At 41.1% G+C, this 22,447-nt stretch overlaps 1 protein-coding gene across 4 annotated transcripts in view; it reads left to right on the forward strand.

The window, feature by feature from the left end:
- Positions 1-21,657, forward strand: part of CCDC170 (coiled-coil domain containing 170) — an 81,713-nt gene extending 60,056 nt beyond the window's left edge. For 3 of the 4 annotated variants that reach the window (XM_032485179.1, XM_032485177.1, XM_032485178.1), the window contains 5 exons: positions 471-671; positions 3,155-3,328; positions 5,772-6,014; positions 17,443-17,679; positions 19,897-20,097. In XM_032485179.1, the coding sequence (XP_032341070.1) occupies positions 471-671; positions 3,155-3,328; positions 5,772-6,014; positions 17,443-17,679; positions 19,897-20,097 (1,056 nt within the window). Of the gene's footprint in view, positions 1-470; positions 672-3,154; positions 3,329-5,771; positions 6,015-17,442; positions 17,680-19,896 lie in introns of all 4 variants that reach the window. The other variant, XM_032485176.1, reaches the window with a different exon arrangement.
- Positions 21,658-22,447: the final 790 nt, after the last annotated feature.

The following is a 22,447-nucleotide window of genomic DNA, read 5'->3' on the forward strand; positions in this document are numbered from 1 at the left end:
GTATAGCATAATGCTTCAGTCATACATGCATTCATTATACATATATTTGTTTTCATATTCTTTTTCACCATAAGTTACTATAAAATATTGAATATAGTTCCCTGTGCTGTGCTGTATAAACTTGTTTTTTCCAGCTAAGCTTTGAAGCTCCTAAATTAATAGTAGTATTCAGGATAAGTAAATGTTATCCATAAACAGTTCTTGAGTAATCTGTTTAAGGAATTATATAAAAATTAAAAATACCAATCAAAAATATTTTATTAGACAATGAATGTAGATTTATTTCAAGCAGAGGCAAATACAGCTATCAAATACCTGTTTGTTTTTTTTTTGTTGTTGTTGTTTAATTTTTACAAAGAATCTAGAAGTTAGTGTTATTAATAGTTCCGTTGCTTGGGCTAAGCACTGGATTTTAACACTTTGTTGCATCTAAAACCAGGCTTATCCTTGTTCTGTTTCTTTGTTTCCAGATGGTCTCCCAGCTTGAAGCCCAAATATCTGAGCTTGTTGAACAGTTGGGAGATGAGTCTGGGTTTCACCAGAAAGCTCTACAGAGAGCCCAGAAAGCAGAAAACAAGTTGGAGACTCTTCAGGGTCAGCTGACACACCTGGAGGGAGAGCTGGTTTCGGGAGATGTTTTGCGAGACAGCTTGAATTTTGAGAAGCAAAAAGTAATAACCCGAGGGCATGTCCATGGGTGGAAACATCTGTTGCTGTATATTTTACCAGCAAATATTCTGAATTTTACAGTACTTCGGTAGACTGGTTAAGTTCTGAGTCAGGAGTAAATTTCAAGGAACAATGGATATTGTTTGGTGATTTCTTCCTATTGTTTGGAGCTTCTCTGATTCAAATTAATTCAATTAAATTCAACAGGTATTTATTGAATATCTATTATGTATAAGACTCTGAAGGTTTGGGGAGTAAGGTTAAGGGCCCGGTATCAGGATCAGGTCCTGATTCCTTTCCGTGGCCGAGCAGGCCGAGTGACCTGGCCAGTCCCCAGCTCCAGGCTCCCCCTCACCCGCAGTCCCTGCAACCAGTCAATGGTGGCAAAGTCGGAAGCCTCCTGGGACCAGCTGGGCGCAAGTCGGGTGTGCGGTCACTGAGTCCAAAGACATCCATGCTCAAATCTGTAAAAAAGCAGTCTCCTGGCCAAAGAAAGGAGGCCCCCTTGGCAACCCATGTTGCACATGGCCGTTCTGTCTGAGAAAATGTCCTCACCTTCTTCACCCGGGAATAGCTCTCCCTTCATGGCTCAGCTCCAGCATCTCTTGCTCTGGAAGTCTTTCCTCGGAGGCCTCATCCTTAATGTGACATGTTCCTGGCTCTGTCTGGCAATAACCACCCTTATCGTATCCATGTTTTAACTCATCTTTTCCAGTCAACTCCAAACTTCTCAAGGCCAGGGGAAGTCTTTTTTTTTTTTTTTTTTCTGGGTTTCTCCAGAGTTTACAGCAGAAATCAATAAATATTATTTAAATGATAGAAGGAATGTGTCAAAGACAAGACTTTTAGGTAGACTGGGATCTCTTCCCTCTTTCATTATGATGAGTCATTAATTTTAATTGAAGTTACGCCAAAACAGCTCTCAGTTATGAAAGCAAATGATGTAAACTGATCCAGTCCCTGGTGAATCTTCCATAGGGAACCGCCCATGAAACAGCAGTGGTATCCTTACCGCCTAGGAAGGTAGCAGGCATGTAAGAATGAAAAGCAAAGTTGTACAGAGCTTAAATTTAAATACAGGGGATTGAGGTTTACACAATATAGAACAGAGTATATTCACACTAAACTATGCTTCAAATGATGCACAGTAATCCTTCCAGCAGCCTTCACTCTCTGAGGCTTAGCTGAGATCCTTGAAAGGCCCTTCCTCTGTGGGGTCTTGGCTTGGTCCTGTCTTAATCCTTTGCCTGCTAAGTGGAAGGGTCACATGTAGAAATAGAAAAAATGCCGTTTATACCTTCACATAAAAGGTACCAACTCTGTTTTAGTTTCAAATACAAACAGTAGCAGTTATTTCACTTTCATTCACATAGATTAGAAATGAAATTTTCCACGAGGAGGGCTGATCCAGCGTTAAGGGGTGACAAACGGATGATGTAGGGACAAAAGCAGCCTGCGGTCCCACAGCACAGTAGTGACCTCGGTAATGGCTGTGACTTACACAGAAGAGATCAAGCTGTATGTATGCTGTTCAACAAAATTGGAAAATACACACTTGCAAGTCATTCCATCTTGAAGACTGAAGTATAGAGTTCTGGGCTTTAAGCTGGCATGCTTCAGTCATCAGGAAATACTTAACTAAACATATAATTGCCTGAAAATGCCTGATGGATGAGGAGTTATTGCAATGAGAAGAAAATTTCAAAGATAGAACCCAGTTCATGAAATTATGATATAGAAAGCTCATTGCTTGATTTATTCATCCATCAGTCACTTAGTAAGCATGACTCTAAGAATGGCTTGGCCAGATAAGCCACAGAAATCAGGTGGAGGAGAATCCTGGCATAGTTTTGTAACTTTAACCTTTTAAAATATGAACCTTGACTTCCCTGATAACAGCCCTATTTTAGAAGGTTGTTCCTTTAACTTTGATACATTAAAAACTTTTAAAGACATTTTCTAAAGCACTTTAAGTTAAAAAGGGAAAACTATTGTCCAAGCTTGTTTGTATGGAGAGCTCTGATTTTGGAATGATTTGTAGAACCCGGAAGAGTAAGGTGGCAATTGATAAAATTGCCAGTTTCCACCTTGGAGTCCAGGGCCCACTTTGGTGGGAAAAATTGCCATGGAAGGTATGTGGATGTATGGATCCCAGGGGCTGGGAGGGGTATGGTGGCAGTAGCATTTAGCCAAAGCAGGGAGATGCAGACAGGCAGGAACATGCCACATTTGTCAGAAAACTGTTTAATATTAGACTGAATGTCAAGGTCACTGACCAGGAGAGTCAAGAGAATTGGATAAGGAGCAAGACGTGGATCTTCCGGGTTATTCAGGAATTCATCACCAAACATTGGAGTCAGGGGCTGGGCTCTGTACTGGGTTTAATGACAGCCACCTGTAAGCTTGGGAGAAAGAGAAGAATTCTGTGAGATCACCTCCTAACTTTACTTTTGTGTCCCATTTTCATTTTTGTTCTTGGGTTTAGTATCTTAAATTTCTGGATCAACTTTCAGAGAAGATGAAGTTGGACCAGATGGCTGCTGAACTTGGCTTCGACATGCGTCTGGATGTAGTTTTAGCTCGTACAGAGCAGCTGGTCCGCCTCGAGAGCAATGCAGTCATTGAAAACAAGACTATGGCCCACAACTTACAGAGAAAGGTAGGGGATATTGCTAGTGTTGACAGAAGGAATTTCTGAGAAACTGAAATATTGGAAAATAATTTACCCCCACTATATTTACCAATGAGGCTAGGAAACATGTAATTACAAATATATATGTCAAATCTGAGCCTCTATTTCAAGTCTGAGAGGAAAGTAAGTGTATCGTCTAAGGTTGTGTTTGACTCTGAGTAATAGAGACCTAAAGTAACAGTGGCTTAAACGTGTAGAAGTGCGGTTTTTAGGGTATTGTTTTCCTCACATAAATTTCTGGAGGTAAGCAGCTTAGGGTGAGTGTGGCTCTGCTCTGTAAAGTTCTTAAGGAACAAGGCTCATTTCAGCTCACTAATTTCCTATCCCTGGGGTGGTCCTTATCTTCATGGCTCACCTTGGAGCCTAGAAGCTGTGTTCCAGGCAGAAGCTTAAAGAAGGAAGGATGAAGAAGAGGGAGGCAAAAAGAGCATGCATAAGCTGTCTTTTAACAGAAGCTCCCAGAATTTTCTGTGTGAACTTGTGCTTCTATCTCATGGCCAGAATATGTTCTGATGGCTACACCTAGCTGCAAGGGAGGCTTGCAACTCCCGTCTTTCTTACTCTGGGTAGCGTTTGCCTGGCCAAAAGTCACTGTGTCTGTTACTGTTGGACAAGAGGAGAGCTGGGGAGCATCTAGCAGTCTTGCCTTTGTATAAGCTCTCCTGCACTAGAAAGGAGAGAGAGGAGAAGGGCTTACTTTCCCCTCAAAGGAAGAGTTAGAAACAGTTTAGACTAAATAAATGAATGAATGGATGAAAAGGATAAAAACATAATTATTAGTTATATAATTATTGGCATTGGGGAAAGAAAAAGGAAAACACAGATGTTTTCTTATAATAGTTCTTAGGAGAAAATTCAATGGTAGAATTATAGTGCATAGGCTATGTAATGAGTCACATCTGGGTTCTCAGTTTAGCTCCACCAAGCTGTGTGACACTGGGCAAATGATAGACGTCTCTGTCTTTGTTTGCTCATATTTAAGGGGGGAGTGATACCTACCTCAGGAGGTTGTTAATTTTTAATAAAGAACTGTTTTGAACTCTTGGTTCATAGAAGATGCTTTATTCCCATTTGACCTCTTCTCCATTTACTGTATCTTCAGGAATATTTTATAAAAGAAAGCAGACAACCTCTGTTACCATCCAAGACATCAAATTGAGCGACAATTTTTTCTAAACTTTTCTTCAGAAAATTGATGTTTTTTTCTCAGTGTCCAACACCATTCCTTCTTTGTTTTTTTAACTGAAGTATAGTCAGTTATAATGTGTCAGTTTCTGATGTACAGCATACAACACCATTCCTTCTTAAGTACTGTGTCATTATGAAAATGACCAGTGTGCGGGACTTACCAGGGTAAATTTGCAACAGAGTGGAGTTTGACATGAGGAAGCTCAGGGGAGGGAGTTTAGGCAGGGAAATACTAAAAGGGACTTGTTAAAAGAGGATGCAGGGGGTGGGCACTGCTGTCACCGTTAGTCAAGATGCTTAAGCCCACATCTCAGTAAGTCCTTCACACCTTGGAACACTTTACAAACGCCGAGTATGTAATTAGGGAAAATGTGCCGGTCTTCAGCTCGAACACTCCATAATTCTATATGATTCCGGTTCCCAGTGTTTGTAACAGATGAAAGACGTTCCTGTACTTAATATTCCACTCGTTCATTGTGACATGTGAAGCCCAGGGGGATTTTTTTTCTCCTCGTAGGGCCCATAATGGTTTTCTCAAAACCATTATTATTTCCTTCCTCAAGTTGGACTGACGATGGTAAGTGTTGTTTGCAGCCCCTGTTCCGGCTGGTTTGTGGCTGGTGTAGGTCCAGCGTGTAATAAAGTCACCAATGAACTAACACCTTCTTGATGGCCCTTCTGCTTCTAAGGTTTTCAGTATATAAGCAAAGCATCGTAAAAATCTCATTGGTATAACTTACTTTAAAACTCTATCAACTCCCATGTTTGGTGCTCCTCAGCCCGGTTTTAAGGGATTGAAATTAGTCTGGGTTTTCACTACTAATTTGCACTTTATCTTCTCTCTGAAAAGACCAGTGCAAGTATAGTTGTCATGGGCTGTTGAAGAGGATTATGTTCTGCTCTCGATAAGCCCATTTAATAGTTTTAAAAGTAATTTTGCATTCTTACTCTGATGAACATAATGTTGGAAGAAATCAGATGTTGAAAGCCTTTGCACATTTTCTGTGGCTCTTTTGTCTCATACTTTGCAGCTACCAAGTTAATTCTTGGAAAAAGAGGGATGAAAAAATGCAATCAGGAAAAGGAACCCAGTAACCTCATTTGATGGTTTAGAGATTGAAGTGGAGATAAAGATCAACATTATCTGCGCAATTCATTTATATTTACTAACTGTTCAATTATTATTACTATTAAAAAAAAATCCCTGTTTGTATCAAACCAGCTAAAGACTCAGAAAGAAAGACTGGAGAGCAAAGAGCTGCACATGAACCTCCTCCGGCAGAAAATAGCCCAGCTGGAGGAGGAGAAGCAGGGGCGTTCGGCCTTGGCCGTGGAGAGGGACGAGGCCAATCTCACCATCAGGAAGTTGCAGAAGAAGGTGGAGAGGATGCAGCAGGAGCTGAGTGTGTGTCGAGGATTGAATACTGAGCTCAAAGCCAAACTGGCCGACACCAATGAGCTTAAGGCAAGCGCTCAGCTCTATTTCCTTGTTGTGGTTTGCGAGTTTCTGGAAAAGTTTATGCAAAAGAATGACAGCCTTATGAAAAAAAAAAAAAGCTGAAAACTTCCTCTGGTTTTCTAGAGTTGTGAGAAAAATGCAAAGATTACCCAAATTGGCAGAGTAGATCCATTTCGTGTCTCTTCAATATGTGAAGTGAAGCCGTAATTGCTGGGTGAGAAGTCAGCCAAACAGGGTGATGTGACGTACAGAAAATAAAAACATTTCTTCAAAGTGTGGGTGACCGTGATATTAGGGATCAGGTAGGGATTGTCACGTGGGAATTTGCTTAGAGAAAATGAACAAGGGTTCGCTGAGAAGTCAGGTGGCGACAGGGTGTGTGTTGGGCTGTGGGGTGTGTTACACGAAGTAGCGAAGAGAGCAGGCAGGCTGGGGCGATGTGGTCCTGGATTCTAGGTGATTCTCTAGTGAATGCAAAAAACAATGACATTAAAACTGGGGATGTAATAAAAATATTTAAATGCCACTGGCAGCAGCATGTAACTTCACAGGCACATGTCATCCCTGGCAGACCCGCACGTCATGAACCCTGAGGGCAGTGATGTCTTTGCGCTCTGAGGTGGACTTCTGGAATGTCTCCACATCTGGAAACAGACAAGTTGGGAAAAGGAATCTGGAACGAAGCCACCAGCACTTGAATCTGTGCAGCAGGACAATATTCTGGGCACATTTCCCACTTGATTTTCCCTTCCTGGTCATTGGTTCTTTTGCCCCCGAAGCCCTTCTGGCATCAGGACGAGGCCACTAAATTGATGCTTATTTCCCTAAGAGAAGGGGAGGGCAGACGTGGCCGCGGGGAGAGGGCATATTTGAATACAAGGCAAAGGGGAAGCTAAGGAAAGCATTTGATGGGGTGCTGTGGCTGGGGAGAAAATATCCTAGATAGGTATCCTTGACACCCCCTCACGCCTTGAGACTGACTTTTGGGGTGTGCGTGTGGTGGGCAGTGGTGGTGGGGAGTCCCTGCCATTAGCCCACAGCTCCCATCCCGACTGGGAGGAGCTGTAGAAGGTGCTGAGGCCTCCATCTCACTCCCTGAGGCCTGAAGTTCCACTGGTGCCCACGGGGGATACAGAAAGTAGCTAAAGATGCGTGCTGGAGATGTCGTGGGAGCAGGTGGGGGTGGCCCCCTCAAGTGAGGGACACAGTGACCCTCCATCAGAGGCTGTGGGGCAGATCACCTAAGCCGGGACCCAGGCTAAGTGTAATGACAGCAGCCGTAGGCAACCCTGTGGGCCAGAAGCGGTGCTGGGGTGAGAGGGACCCGCAGCAGAAAGCAGAGGCCGGGCCGCAGCTGGTGGAAGTCACGTCCTGTGTCTGTGGTGTCTGTTCCCGTTTGGTCTCCATGACTTAGGTCTGCGTCATTTTTTGCCCAAATTAATTTTAGTTTTAATTATTTACAAGTGGTCTTTCCATTTTACCTTTTCACAAGCAAGCCTGATTCTCATAGTCAAGTTTTGCTCTTTGGGTGATGTGATTATGCAACGCGTGGTTCTAGTCCTAGAGGCTGGCTTACGAGTCTCCGATTCCAGCATCAGTGGTGTGGAGCAGCGTTTTCAAGTGTGGGACACGTGCCCCTGGTGTACACACGATGTTTCTAGGCGGTGTGCGACAAGGTATTATATATAATGTTCAGTCCTAAAGTGAAAAGTGGGTTGCCTTTAATTTTTCTTTGAATTCTTTCACCATTGAGGAGAAAATCTGAATTGGAGGTCATTACGTCCTTAGACCTCTAGGACACTTGCTGGTCTACGTTTTAAACAAAGAGTAAGTCTTGAGCTCATTGCCGGGTACCAGCGATAGTACCCGCTAGTGCTGTTTTGTTTTCATTACACGGTGTTTGTTTTATTGTTATTTCCCCTTCATGTCACATTCTATTGAAATCCTGTAAAGTGCCCTTTAAATTAATGAAATTTCTTTATGTTAAAAAGCTGGTTGAGTTAAAGAAGGAAGTGGTTCATGTAGGTGATATCTGGATATGTAAACATTGTGGAGGTGGAACAGGAATTGCTGAAATACAGACGAGGCGGAGAGCAGAAGGAGCGTGAGTGGTGACTAAATGCAACAAGCAGGTGAATGGAAGCTCTGGGTGGCTGCTGCTGACCCTGTGATGATTTCTGGGAGTCAGCCGTGGGAGAGGGAGCTGGGCAGAGGACGGGGCCAGATCACGCAGGGCCTCGTGGGGCGTGCTGAGATGCTTGGACTTATCCTCTGGGTCCTGGGGAGCCACTAGAGAATTTCAAAAAGATAAGTGACATTGTCAGGAGAGAGACTGAAAAGAATGAGGCTCTGAGCGGCAGTATCAAGGACAGCAGTGAGACAGAGACCGAAGGACTATGGCTGCGTTTGGCTTTGGGACATCTGGGCTCAAGCATGCACAGATCATGGTGGTAGTGAGTGAGGGCTCGGAGAGAAAGCCAAGTTTCCGTAGGCTGAGGAGTGAACGAGAAGTGGAAACAAAGCTGGTGTCCTGCTCCTCTGGGATGGCTAGACGGAAAGGAGAGGGGAGACAGGAAAGTGAATGATGTTAGCTTGTGTGTTTACTTTGTTGTTTTATTTTGCATAAAGAGATCCACACACTTCACAGCCAAGGTATAGAAGAGACTGGATTTGACGAATCAGGGATTATACAGGGTGCTAAATATACTAAAAAAAGTTTTTTTTTTGGGTGGGGTGAGAGGAGGTAATTAGGTTTACTTATTTATTTCTTAAAGGAGGTACCAGGAATTGGACCCAGGACCTTGTGCATGCTAAGCACAGTGCTCTGCCACTGAGCTATACCCTCCCCCCCAGGCCTCTAAACATTTAAATAGAATGCGAAGTCTGCCTTCTGGTAGGGAATAGAGAGCTCTCTAACTTACTAATACAGTAAATGCTCACTTCATGGATTTATTAAGATTTTACCTCCAAAATATCTTTGTCTTGCTTTATTTGAGGTATAGGATATTAATGTACGAGGCAGACTGATGGTATCAGCTCTCCATCTTTGTACACTACCTATGCTTGTCCCTGAATTAATTTTGCTATTCATAAAGCAACATTTCTGAACATTAGCAGAAATGGCCTTCTTGTATTAGTTTCCTAGGGCTGCTGTAACTAATTACCACAAATGAAGTGGCTTACTACAGCAGAAATCTATTCTCTCACAATTCTGGAAGCTGGAAGTCTGAAATCAAGGTGTTGATAGGGCTGGTTCTTTCTGGAGTATCTGAGGGAGAACCATTCCATGCTTCTTCCTGGCTTCGGTTTCTGCCTGCACTCCTTGGTTTGCAGCTGCATAATTCTGATCTCTGTATCCATTTTGATGGGACTTCCCCTTCTGTATATCTCTCTTTTTCTGTGTCTTATCCAAATGCCCATCATTGGATCTAGGGTCCACCCTAATCCATGTTGATCACATCTTAAGATTCTTACCTTAATTATACCTGCAAAGGCTCTTACTCCAAATAAGATCACATTCTGAGGTTCTGGGTGGGCATATTTTTTAAGGGCAGGGGCATAGTTCAACCTCCTTCGTCTACTAAGTTAAGAATTAATTTCACCATTTATAGAGGGTCAATACAAAATAATAATCTGGACTACATTTCTATGTTTTTTAATTAAAAAATTTAATTAAAAAATTAACAATTCACATGCCATAAAATAATTTTAAAATACACAGCTCAATAGTTTTTAGTATATTGACAAGGTTGGATGGCTATCCCCATTCCTGAATTCTAGAACATGTCCATTATTTCTACCCACCCTCCCCCCCAAATTTTCCATATTAATTCTTTCCCCAACCTCTGTAAACCACTCACCTACTTCCTGTCTTGATGGATTTGCCCATTTTGGACATTTCATATAAATGGAATCATACCATATGTGGTCTTTTGCCTCTGGCTTCTTTTCAGTTACTGTGTTTTCAAGATCCACTCATTTTGTGATCAGTACTTCATTCCTATATTAGTTAGAGTCCTCCAGAGAAACAGAACTAATTGGATGTGAATACACACATACACACTTTTAAGGACTTGACCCACATAATTATGGAAGCTGGCAAGTTCAAAACCTGCAGGATGGATCAGCAGGCTGGAGACCCAGAAAGAGCCAATGTTGCCATTCAGGTCCAGAGGCTGTCTGCCGGCAGAGTTCTCTCCAGCTCAGGGGATGTCATTCTTTTGTTCTATTCAAGTCTTCAACTGATTGGCTTAAGCCCACCCACATGATAGAAGGGCAGTCTGCTTTACTCAAAATCCACTAATTTAAATGTTAATCTCTTGCCAATGCCCTTGCAGAAAATTCATAATCATGTTTGACCAAATATCTGGGCACTGTGGCCCAGCCAAGTTGACACATAAAGTAAACCAACACAGTTCTTTTTTAATGGTTGAATAATATTTCATTGTATGGATATACCACATTTCATTTATCTATTCAATATTTAATGGGCATTTGGATTGTTTATGCTTTTTTGTCTATGGTGAATAAGGCTGTTATGAACATTTGTGTGTGAGTTTTTGTGTGCATTTTTATGTTTGTTGCAAAATGTGGCTGAAGAACTGGACTACCAGGTTATACACGTCTTCCTCTTTAAGATCCATGTAGTAAATTTCCCCTGAATTCTAAACCAGGGAAAAATAGATCCAGATGAACTATTAAATTTTAATTTGGCAGGCAAACATAAGTACTGTGGAAATCCCTTTTTGAAAGAAAAATATTCTTTTTTTTCCCTTTATAAATGTTTATTGATTACCTCTTATCCATGGCATAATGGGAAGAATGCATCTTAAAATGGTTTTTAAGATGACGATAACTCCATTCCTTTCTTTTTTGTTTTTTGTTTTTCCAGTTTTATTATGTAGAATTGTAGTTTGACTGCACATACACATTATATGGCATGTAAATACATATACACAGTATACTCATATGTGTACTGATTATTGTTTCTAAGAACAGATTAGATCTTTAACTTTTAAACTTACATAGTTATCAAAGGAATAAAGTCAACTACAAAATAAGAATCAGCAGAATGTGGTAATCCAATCATAAAGAACAGTCAAATGTGCTTACACATATTCAAGAAATCAAAATAACAATTAGTTCATTTGTGTCCTTATTGTTATTATCTTTTAGGTTCTTCATATAAATGATGTCATATGGCATTTTTCTTTCTGAAAGAAAAATATTCTTTCATAGATTTCCCTTCCCTCTGTTGAGTCAAAATTATTTTATTATAATATTGCTTATATATATGTACAAACTTAACACTGTATAGAAATTTCTTGATCTCACTATATCTTTACCATTATAAAATCCATACCAATTTAGAACTCAAAACAAAGTATAAAAATAGAATTAAAAAATTAGCAATATTAATTCAATATGCAAGATTTTGCTATTTTACTAAAACCACCATTAATAAGAATGTGCAGTACTGATCCCTCATGGTACATGTCCTTTTGAGTTTGGCATGCCTACAGTTTATGTTGTCCAAGGACAGAGCAATTATTCTACCATGCGCTTTATTTTGCTATTCCAGATACTTAGTACGTACACCGTGACATAATTTGGCCTCCACTTGGCATGAACACATTATGTATTAACTCTACCTTTGCTCTTTCCTCATTAACCTAAGATCATTAAAATCATACTACTAATTGGCACAACCATAGCCTTATGCACAAATGCAAATGCAGGCACTGAAATCATGGTGGCAGAATTCCAGTTCTTTGTGTTGCTTCATAGCCAGCATTGGTTATGATGAGTTGCTGCTAAATGGATTGAAACACACCGTGATAACAGTGGCTTGGTCAGGAGAGATGTTTCTTTCTTTCTCACTGTAAAGAAGCATGGAAGTAGATGTTCCGTGTTTAGCAGGATGGCTCCAGGTCATCACCGATCCTGGCTCGTTCTGTCCTTCTGCTTTCCCGTCCTAGCACTAACTTTCCTCCTCAGAGCCGCCTCTTGGTGCACGCTAGCTGCTGGGGCTCTGGATTCATTCCAGCCGCCAGGCAGGAGGCAAGGTGGAAGGACACCCTGTATGTCACTTTCCAGGAACAATACAACACTTCTTATGTCTCCGTTGGCCGGAACTTAGTCCCTGGATCTCACTTAGATGAAGTCAGCCTGAGAAATAGGTCTTTATTCTGGGACATGATAAAGAAAGGAATAATAGATATTTGGTGGAGAGCTTTCATCCTGCACCACATGGCCCAATCTAAGTAGGGAGCTGTGGTCAAAAATCAGTAGCCAGACCACCAAAAACTAGTAGGAAGCCATGGTTATCTTCATTGTAGTCTCTCAAGGAAACACCAAAAGGAGGTAGCATTCTTTAGCCAGCAGCAAAGATCTCTTTTGCTTTCTAATTCTCTTGATCTCCCACACAAGATAGCTGCTGCCCGTGCTCCTCCCACACTCCAGAACTTTCTCCAATCCAGCCAGTGCAGCCCTTCTTTATATTTTTTCTCCCAATCTACCATCTTGAACTCAGCTCTGACTATGTAGATCCATTGACCTTGAATTGCCCTGAAGTCTCCCTACGCTGAATGTAAGCATCAAGCAGAACCTGTAGGAAAGAAGCTCCTGGGGTGTGGAGTGGCGGAGGTGTGCTCAGACTGCAGAGCTGAACATCTTCCTTTGATTTCTGCTGCGGTTTCCTCTGGTTCAATCTTTGTGGCTCCTTGAGGAGGGGTGTAGCATCTTTGCGGGCCATTGGGTCACTCTCCCTCTCTGCTGTCCCACCCACTTTTGAGAGCCAGTGCCTGGCTCCTGCAGGGTCGTATTTTCAATGCAGTCTCCTGAAAACCCTCCAGCTGGAGAGTTTCGATCCTCTGGTGGATTCAACACATCAGATTTTAAATTTAATTATCTTCTCTTTCAGGGCCTTTGGTCTTTATAACCAGAGAGAGAACTGTTCACAAGATTTGAAATTCTTTCCCTCAAGGACGCTAGATACGGTGTTCACCAGAAATAAAGTACACGCGGAACCTTATGTGTCCTTACTGGGGTCTGGGCGGCACATTGGTCTTGTTTATGACCATCTCTGTCCCACTGGAAAAAAATCAGGGGCATAGTTCTCTGGTGAACTCTGGGCTTGATTTGAGAAGCTCCCTTAGTTGGATGAACAAACAGATTAGTCCTACCCACCCCCCTTCTCCCCACCGCCTGCCCCAATCATCTTGCTTTCTGTGTTTGACTTAGAGGCTGAGCCCTTCTTCCCACTGCTGGCTCCCAGTTCTCTTCTGGTGGCTTGGCTTGGAGTCGATCACTTCTTCCCTGACAGCAAGAATTCGGGCAGCCCTCAGGATTGTGATAAAGTCTCATATTTTTCAGAAATTCTTGGCTGTAAATTCCTCTCATTAGAACTTGATTTATGTGCTTCTAACTCTCCAAGCTGTGTTCCATCTCCTTTGGTAGATGGCCCACTGTAAGTGTTTTTCCAATCTGAGCAGAAAGTCTGGTTGTATCTTCTCTTCTGTTAATGAGGTTTTTAATTCAACATAGCAATCCCAGAAGCTTCTCACTTTGCCCCATATTTTCTCTGCAGCACTGAGGTGGTTGGCATGTGGATCTTTATGTTTTAAAGGGAGGCAACTTTGTTTTAAAGTTGATACTGATTTTGCCCATTTAATGTCCCCTATTTGTAGAATGTTTGATAATCTACAGAATATATTGTTTGGAGCTGTTGTCCATATAATTTACAAATGGATGTACATATATAGTCCACATTTTTTTTTACTGATAGGATACATTATACATATATTGATCATGCATGGGAAAGCCCCCTTCCCAACTTCTTATGTTGAAAAATTTCAAATCTATAGGACAGTTGCAAGAATAGTGTAACAGGCATCCTTTTATTTTTCATGTAGATTGTGAACATTTTACTGACTGCTATATTTTGCCTAATGAGAGAGAGAAGAGAGACAGAGGGAGGAACTGTTTGAGAGTAAGTTGCACATATCATGACACTCCACCCCTAAACACTTACCAGTTATCTCTTAAGAACAAGAGAATTCTGTGTGACCACAGTACAGTTGTTACACTCAGGAACCAACGTTGAGAGAATACTCTAACATACTGGTGTGTAGTATACAGTCCATATTCAAATATGGGTTATGATAACTTGGAATCCGTGAATGATCTCCAAGGTCAGCCCCGGCAGACCTGTTCTTCGTGGGTCCCACTTCCTTGTCTCTAGTGTTCTGCTAGTGCAGTAGATGTTCAGTTCATTGACTGAAAAGCTGACTAAGAGCCCCTTCCCCCAGCTGTTGCTGGCGTTTTACTTCCTGCCCGTTTCCTAAGTTACAGCAGTTGTTCTTACATCTTCTCGATTGCATGTCCCACAGCAGCTGTCAGTTCCCCAAGGGATTTCCTCTCTCCTGAGTGGAACCAGTTCAGAAGTTTTGAACTTGTCCCAGTGTGTCTGCCATCAACTTCCTCTCTGCCTGGACAGGAATTTCGTTTGTTAAGAAGCTGTGTGGGTGATAGTAGGTAAAAACATGTTTCTAGTTTTGGTAGTACTTGACTCAAGCTTCCCCGGTTGAGTGAAGTCACACAGACAGCATAAATCTGATTTTCCAGCTGGACGTCCATATCCCCAGCAGTCCCCTTTTCCTCCACGTCATGTCATAATTCCAGTCTTAGAATAGTTCCTAGCATTCCTCTGACTTTCCGGCAGTGTTGGAGGGTCCTTTAGAGTTTAGGTCAGGTCAGCTTGTGCTCCTTGCACCATAATTCTGGAAGTCTGGCTCTGTGAAGATGCACTCTAACCCTGAGATGCGGTCAAGATTTTAATCTCTGACGGTAGCCTCCAAATGTAGTCTAGGTAAATCACAACAATCTCAAAATCCTTCATCAATAAATAATCAGCAGCCTAGCAACTAAATGATAATTGTTGGTTTATTATTGTTACTCAAGAAAGAAAGAAAGAAAGAAAGAAGGAAAAAAAAAAGGAGGATTTCATTCATCAGGAGTGGCAATATTTTAAGACATCTTTTTCCATTTCTCTTTCTCTCTTATTTCCTTACTACAGGAAACCTATATCTCCTCACTAGTCCTTCTTTCACCATCCCAAGTTTCTTGGAAAAGTATTTCCTGCAGCCTAGTTAACCTACATTCTTTCTTCCCACTTCTCTCTCAGCTCTGTATCCTGTAGGTCAATTTAGTCTATCAGGCTTCTTCCCAACACTCTCCCCATCACCCAGATTCTGTCCTGGGGACCACAGGATGGGAGTAGATGCAGCAAGAAAGAATCCTTCCTTCTTAGGAAAGAGGGGATGTGATGAAAGGGGAAGGGAGAAGATAGCAAACACTCATTATTATTTGGCATCTTTTATTTTTATTACTTTCATATGTGACCTTTAAGTGATTTTCAACAAAATTAAAACACAGAATTATGCTTTCTCTTTGAGAATATGCCTGTGGGCTTGTCTGAACCGTTAGGACGCTCAGAACTAAATTCAGAACTCTTCTGGTCTTTGTTCTTTGTACATCCCATGTGTACTTCTTTATTTATTTCAAAGTAATTTCTTTGGATGCATTTTAAAGTCTTCTTTGTAAATGTACTTTCCAAGAACAGCTTTAGCAAGATAAAATTCACACCCCATAAAACTCACCCTTTTAAAAATGTACAGTTCAGTGGTTTTATAGTATATTCACAGAGTTGTATGAACATTACCACTATCTAATTCCAGAACATTTTCATCACCTGAAAAAGAAACCCTGTACCCCTTAGCAGTTACTTCCCACTCTTTGGTCCCATCAGCCTGTGGCCTTTTCTGGACCTTTCTTATAAATGGAATTAGGCAATAAGTGATCTTTTGTGACTGACCTCTTTTCCTTAGCATAATGTTTTCAAGGTGCATCCATGTTGTAACATGTATCAGTACTTCATTCCTTTTTGTTGCTGAATAATACTCCATTGAATGGATGTACCACATTTAGTTTATCTCCTCATCAGTTGATGGATACATAGGTTGTTTTCACCTTTTGATGATTATGAATAGTTCTGCTGTGTACATGTGTGTGTAGGTTTTGTGTGGGCGTAAGTTTTTAGTCTTCTTGGCTGTATGTGCCTAGGAGTGGAATTGCTGGATCGTATGTTAACTCTGTGTTAAACAATTTGAAAACCGGAAAATTGTTTTTCACAGCAGTTACTCCATTTTTCATTCTCACCAGCAGTATTTGAGGGGTCCAATTTCTCCACATCCTCACCAAGACTTGTTATCACCTGTCTTTTTGGTTCTAGACATCCCAGTGGTTAAGTGGTAGCTCATTCACGTTTACTTTTAATGGTCAGTTTAAAAATTTTGTGTCTAATTATGCAAAATGACCTCAAATTCTTTGTTTTTAATTGTGGCTAATATAGACAACATAAAATTTTTACCATTTTAGCCACTTTTAAGTGTGCAATTCAGCAGCATTGAGTACATTCACAGTGGTGTGCAACCATTATCACTATCCATTTCCAGAACTTTTTCATCATCCTAAACTGAGACTCTGTGCCCATTAAACAAGAACTCCCCACCCCTCAGTGCCTGGTACCCTCTGCTCTGTATTCTCTCTCTGTGAATTAGCCAATAGATACCTCACATAAATGGAATTATACAATATTTGTCCTCTTGTCTGGCCTATTCACTTATGATGTCGTCAAGGTGCATCTGTGTTATAGTATCAAAATTTCATTCCTTTTACTCAAATGCTTTTTGTAAGTGGATCTGGTGCAATTTAAAATATTAAGCTAACAAAAAAAATGTGCCTCATACTTCAGGATGCTGTTTTGGCCTTAAGATCCTGGGGCAGCTTCTTAGATATAGCTACCACCCTTCTCTCTTGTCTGCAGTGAATGCTGTGGCCACCTCCCACCTCCCATACTCAGTGTTAAAGGCAGAAGATGTTTCTTCTGAAAAGTTGCTGATTTCTCGCACAGCAGTGATGACTTGCTGAGGAGATTTTAGGTGGGGCTTCCCTGTGGTAAATCACCAAAAGGGGAGATGTTTTGCTCTTTCTAATGTTTCTAGTACCAGGAATGACCCCTTGGCAGGGGTAAAAAGTACAAATTGCTTGACCTATGGCACTCATTAAGAGTCTGTGTGTGAGTAGCAGGGGACTTTATTTTAATATTTTACCCCTGAATCACGCTATCTACCGTTTCATCTCATTGATTTTCCAAACAATGGTACTCTCATATGTCGTTTATAAACTATAACTGTCTTCAGACAGGTTCATCCAGCATATATCCTTTGCAGAGTCTGTATAACTGGGTTGGACTCCATTCTTTATTCATAGAAAAGTTGTTAAATGAATCTCACTGACTTCTGATTTGTCTTGTTTATACAACTTTCCTCAACACGTGCAGAAGAAATTATCAGCCTTCTCTTTGACTTGTTAGATTAAAACTTTGGAACAGACCAAAGCCATTGAAGACCTAAGTAAGTCCAGAGACAAACTGGAAAAGATGAAGGAGAAAGCTGAGAAGAAGCTTCTAACTGTCCAATCGGAATTGGATACGACAGAGCATGAGGCTAAGGAGAGTAACGAGAGGTCCAGGAACATGCTGGAAGTGGTAACCAGTGAAATGAAGACACTAAAAAAGTCTCTGGAAGAAGCAGAAAAGAGAGAAAAGCAGGTGGGTAGAAATCTGGTGGTGAAACCTTTCTATTTAGAAAAGAGGATGATTCAAAACTTGAGAATTATCCATACATTTCTTCATAAGTATTTTATAAAGCTTTCCGTATCAATTCAGCATGTCTCTGCCCTCTAGCATCTTTTTGGCATTAAAAGAACCGTTATGATTTACTCTACTAAGAAAAAAATTCACATTTTCATGGCACCAACTATAGCAAAGAAAAACACTTTCTTGTCAAAGCCACAGAAAGTCTGTGAGAAGCCAGGTTCTGGTTGTGGAGAGGTTTTTTATTACGTTCGCCGATGGCCTCTGAAGTTTGTGTTATCCCAGATCTTCTAACATTGTCCAGGGCTTCAGCCTCAGGGGGTAGATTTTATCTCTAGCAGAGATCAGTTGCAGGAAACAGTCCCAGAGCCTAAACAGTGGCACCCAGACCTGATGGCCAACCAAGCCCAGATGTAAACCATAAAACAGTCCTCATGCGCCCGCTGGTTGCAAGGAGGAGTTTTATCTGGTGAGCCCATCAGGAGGTCAGGCAGAAAGAAACATGTGCTGGGCAGCCTGACCTCTGCTTTTGGCTTTCATCTCCTTCTCTTTCTGAAGCTCACGAGGGCATAGAGTGGACTCTGATCCTAGGATATTTTTTTCTCTTTGGCTGCCTCTGCTTTGGCTCATGTGTCAGGCAGAGCTGAGGAAGGCCAAGCTCTCAGAGTGAGTGGTCTCAGAGGGAACCTCTCAGCAGTTAAGAGCTTTGCCCACATTCAAAAGGGTGGAAAAGTTTGAGGAAAGCTTTTTCATCAGGGAGGCTGGGCTTCAGAGAGTGTTGTGTTTCCTGAATTGGACTCAGCCTAGGAAGGAGGTCAGGGAGTGAATCAGCACATGGTGGGAATGTTTGGAATGGATGAAACCTCTGTCTTCGGATTGGATCACACCTTTTCTAAAATGGAAGGTACCTCTAGCAGGGGTTGCCCAGCTGTCTCTCATTGATCAGCTTCTGCTTTTGTTTAGAATCACAGCAACTCTAGAAGAATCTGAAGGGGAGCAAGGCACATTTCAACCATTTTCTTGAGCCCCAGAATTCCCACTTTCCCCTTTGTTATGGACAAATAATTGTCCCAGAGCGTCCAGTGTTACGGGTTGTGAGGTGGCAGTCTGTGTGATGTGATTTGATCATTTAGAAGTCCTCCGTTTTCATTGGCTCATACTTTTCTGCCATCTGTTCTTCCTTTAGTTTGAGAGGTTAATTGACCAGTTAACATTCCAGCGCGTAAGCACTGTCGCCCAACAGACACAACCACACGGTTTGTAAAGCATTTCCTAGTATGCGGAACACACATGGTCACCGTTTCATTTGATCCAAATTTCAGAACAGCCCTGGGAGGTAGGTATGTGGTCAGTTATTCACCCTGGAAGTGAGAAAATGGAGTCTTACCAAGGTCGGAGTCTCATTCATAGTTGCTTAACTGGGCTTCTTGACTCCGTAGCTGATACCACATTAACTGGCTTATCAGAAAAGTGGTTATGGAATTAATGACGGTTGGTGTCTGCAAGGATTTTAGAGGTAATTTAGTAGGCTAACCTTTTTTTATTTTCAAATACATGTTATTTATTTTATTTTTTATTGAAGATTTAGTGTTGTATTAGTTTCTGGTATACAGCATAGTGATTCAGTTTTATATATATATGTATGTATATATATTCTTTTTCATTATAGGTGATAACAACCTATTTAATATAGTTGCCTGTACTATACAGTAGGATGTTGTGGTTTATCTATTTTGTATATAGTGGTTTGTATCTTTAATCCCAAACTCCTAAATTTATCCCTCTCCCGACCCCTTTCCCCTTTGGTAACTGTAAGTTTGTTTTCCATGTCTGAGTTTGTTTGTTTTATAAATAAGTTCTTTTGTGTCTTTTTTTTGGATTCCACATATAAGTGATATCATATGGTGTTTGTCTTTCTCTTTCTGGCTTACTTCACTTAGTATGATAATCTCTAGGTTCATTCCTGTTGCTGCAAATGGCATTATTTCATTCTCTTTTATAGCCGTCTTTTTTTTTTTTAAATAAATGAGGGAATTAATCCGAGAGTAATGAAAGTAAGTAACTTGCCTAGTTCAGGCAAACCTGTTTTCCACAGGCTTTGAGGTTGTGTCTGGTCTAGCGGCACTGGAACATTTGTTGTCTCAGTTACTGTGGTTCTGTTTGATCTTGCAGCTGATGGACTTCAGGGAGGTGGTTTCTCAGATGCTGGGCTTGAACATGACGGGTCTCGCTCTTCCTGACTATGAAGTCATCAAATGTCTTGAAAGACTGATCCACTCACATCAGCATCACTTTGTCTCCTGTGCCTGCCTCAAAGATGTGACTTCAAGGCAAGACAGGCACCCACAAGGCCACTTACAACTTCTTCATTGAACACCGTGTCTCTTGAGGGAGATGGAGCTATGAGATAGGACACAATCCTCAATTTCATAAATTCCCCAAACCTTTGAAATCTCATCAGTGTGTGAATATTGTATACTTTGATGACAGAGTAAGGATCTCAGAGATGCCAAACTTAGGTAAATGTTTGGCATTAAAAACACCAATTATTTTATTTGCTAGCACTTTGGGACCCAGGTGAATTCCACCAGATTGCATACCCAGAATGGGAAATGATGGTAGGGAATTAACATTGTGGGGTATCCATTATGAGTCAGGGGCTCGACTACCCAGTTTAATTCTCACAATAACAGTGTGGAGAAACTTGAATGGTTTCATCTTGCAGTCTCCCTGGGGCTCAGAGAGGTGGTCTTGGTTCCCTGCCTACAATTGCAGTCAGTTAGTGACAGAACCAGAGTGAACAGCACGTTGGCTCTGTATCAAAGGCTAGGCCTTCTCTGCTCCTTCACAGACCTCCCTTCTCTCCTGAAGTCCAGTGATTCTGGTGGAAATTGCCTGCATCACAAAGGAAGGAAAACATCTGTACAAGCAAGAACTGAAGTCAAAAGTGACTGAGATTCATGAGCGTGACCTGCATGACGTTAGAAAGCAATACACCTAATTATCTGGATGAAACATACATAGGTCTGAGGTCCTGTTGAAAAAAAAAGTACCCGTTTTAAATGTTGTTACCAGATCGTATTTGGTGGTGATCTTCAATGTGTGCACAGAGCTGAGCTCAGTACTTTAAAAATGTAACTTTCATGTGAAATGCCCATAAGATGAAGAAATCCTACCGTTTTTTCACCAATATGTCAAATGTACTGACAGCAGGGATATCTTTTCAGGATCGTGATTTTATAATGAATTTCTATCATTTTCTTCCTTCCTTTTAAATTTCTATTTCACAAATATTTTTCAGGAAACCATATTCTTAAATTCCCAAGAAAAACATGTTTCTCTTTTGGGTGATTGTCTTATTTCTACCATATGAAAATTTCTTATAGCCCCTTAAAAAAGCAGCAGTGTCTGATTAAAGGAGAAGGAAAAATAGATTACATTAAGAGAAAAAGAAAACTCTAGAAGAATGGAAGTGAGTTTGACATTTACAGTTTGAATGGCAGACAACACGGAAGAAATGTGACCAAGCCTCTCTGCTGGGGGTGGTCATCTCTGCCTGGCTTTCTCCATCACGCGCAGGGTTGATGCGAAGGAACATTTTGCTACTGCACAGGCCTGACTGAAGACGTGAACTGGATCTGCAACAGGCAGGGGAGGCAGCCGTGTGTTCTCCCAAGGGAAGGTCGGTGGTCTCTGGAGATCCCTCCACGTGCTCCAAAGATGCAGTGGCTGCTGCTCTGGACCTATGTTCACCTGGAGTGAGGGAGGCGACATCATTGTTTGGGTCTCTGGGGGATAGAGTTGCTGAGTGACTGCTCCCCCCAGGCCACAGAAAGCAGTCATTGATGGGAGGGCGGGCCCAGGGGTGGGGCAGATTGATTTTGGATACACTCTCTGTTTTCATTTTCCAAATACAATCTTTGATGAATTTCACTTAATTTTCTCTGTGAATTTATTTTCGACACTCTTCAAAGGTACTTAATGACAGCATCACTTTAAAAACATAAACTGTCATATTATTTTTCCATTTTGACTTATCATGAATATTTCCAGACTCATGTAAGAGATTAAAATGGTCCATAGTGATTAGTCCTGTACTTTCTCTTTATTATACAAAATTACATTCCACTTATCCAAATATATATTTATATAATGTTTCTAATCTATGACTCAAGCATGTATACAACCATCTTTAATACATGTTGAAATATTTAAAATGTTTGAATATAATCTTTAGGAGTTTCTGGTGGAAAGATTGGGATATGAAAAATAAATTCTGTCTATGTGTATGTGTCCCTGTGCTCATTAACCATTAGTCATTTGGACAAATTGAAAATCCCTTCATAAAGCCATTTCCCTCCTTGTTGAAGTGCCGGTTGGCTGTCAGTTTCCCTTCTGTGGCCTTCCTTCCAGAGTTGGCAGGCCAGCTTCACATTTTTGTGTGAGATTTTGTTCTATTGTATCCATGTATATTTTATGTTGACCAATAAAATGCATTCACTTAATGTGATTTTTCTAGATAGAGTTCTAAAATATTTAACATAAACTCTTCTACCAAATCACTTGAGTGATCATTGCTACTGAGGTTATTATTCTGGTCATTGTCCGAGATACTTAAATGTATGCCTAAAGTGTCTCAGTTAGGAAAACAAATCGAAACCTGATCCATCTAAATTTCCAGTTTTACCTTATAGTCTGTCTTACCTTATAGTCTATCTTACAT

The sequence above is a fragment of the Camelus ferus genome, chromosome 8, assembly GCF_009834535.1.
Source record: "Camelus ferus isolate YT-003-E chromosome 8, BCGSAC_Cfer_1.0, whole genome shotgun sequence".
Classification (NCBI taxonomy): Eukaryota; Metazoa; Chordata; class Mammalia; order Artiodactyla; family Camelidae; genus Camelus; species Camelus ferus.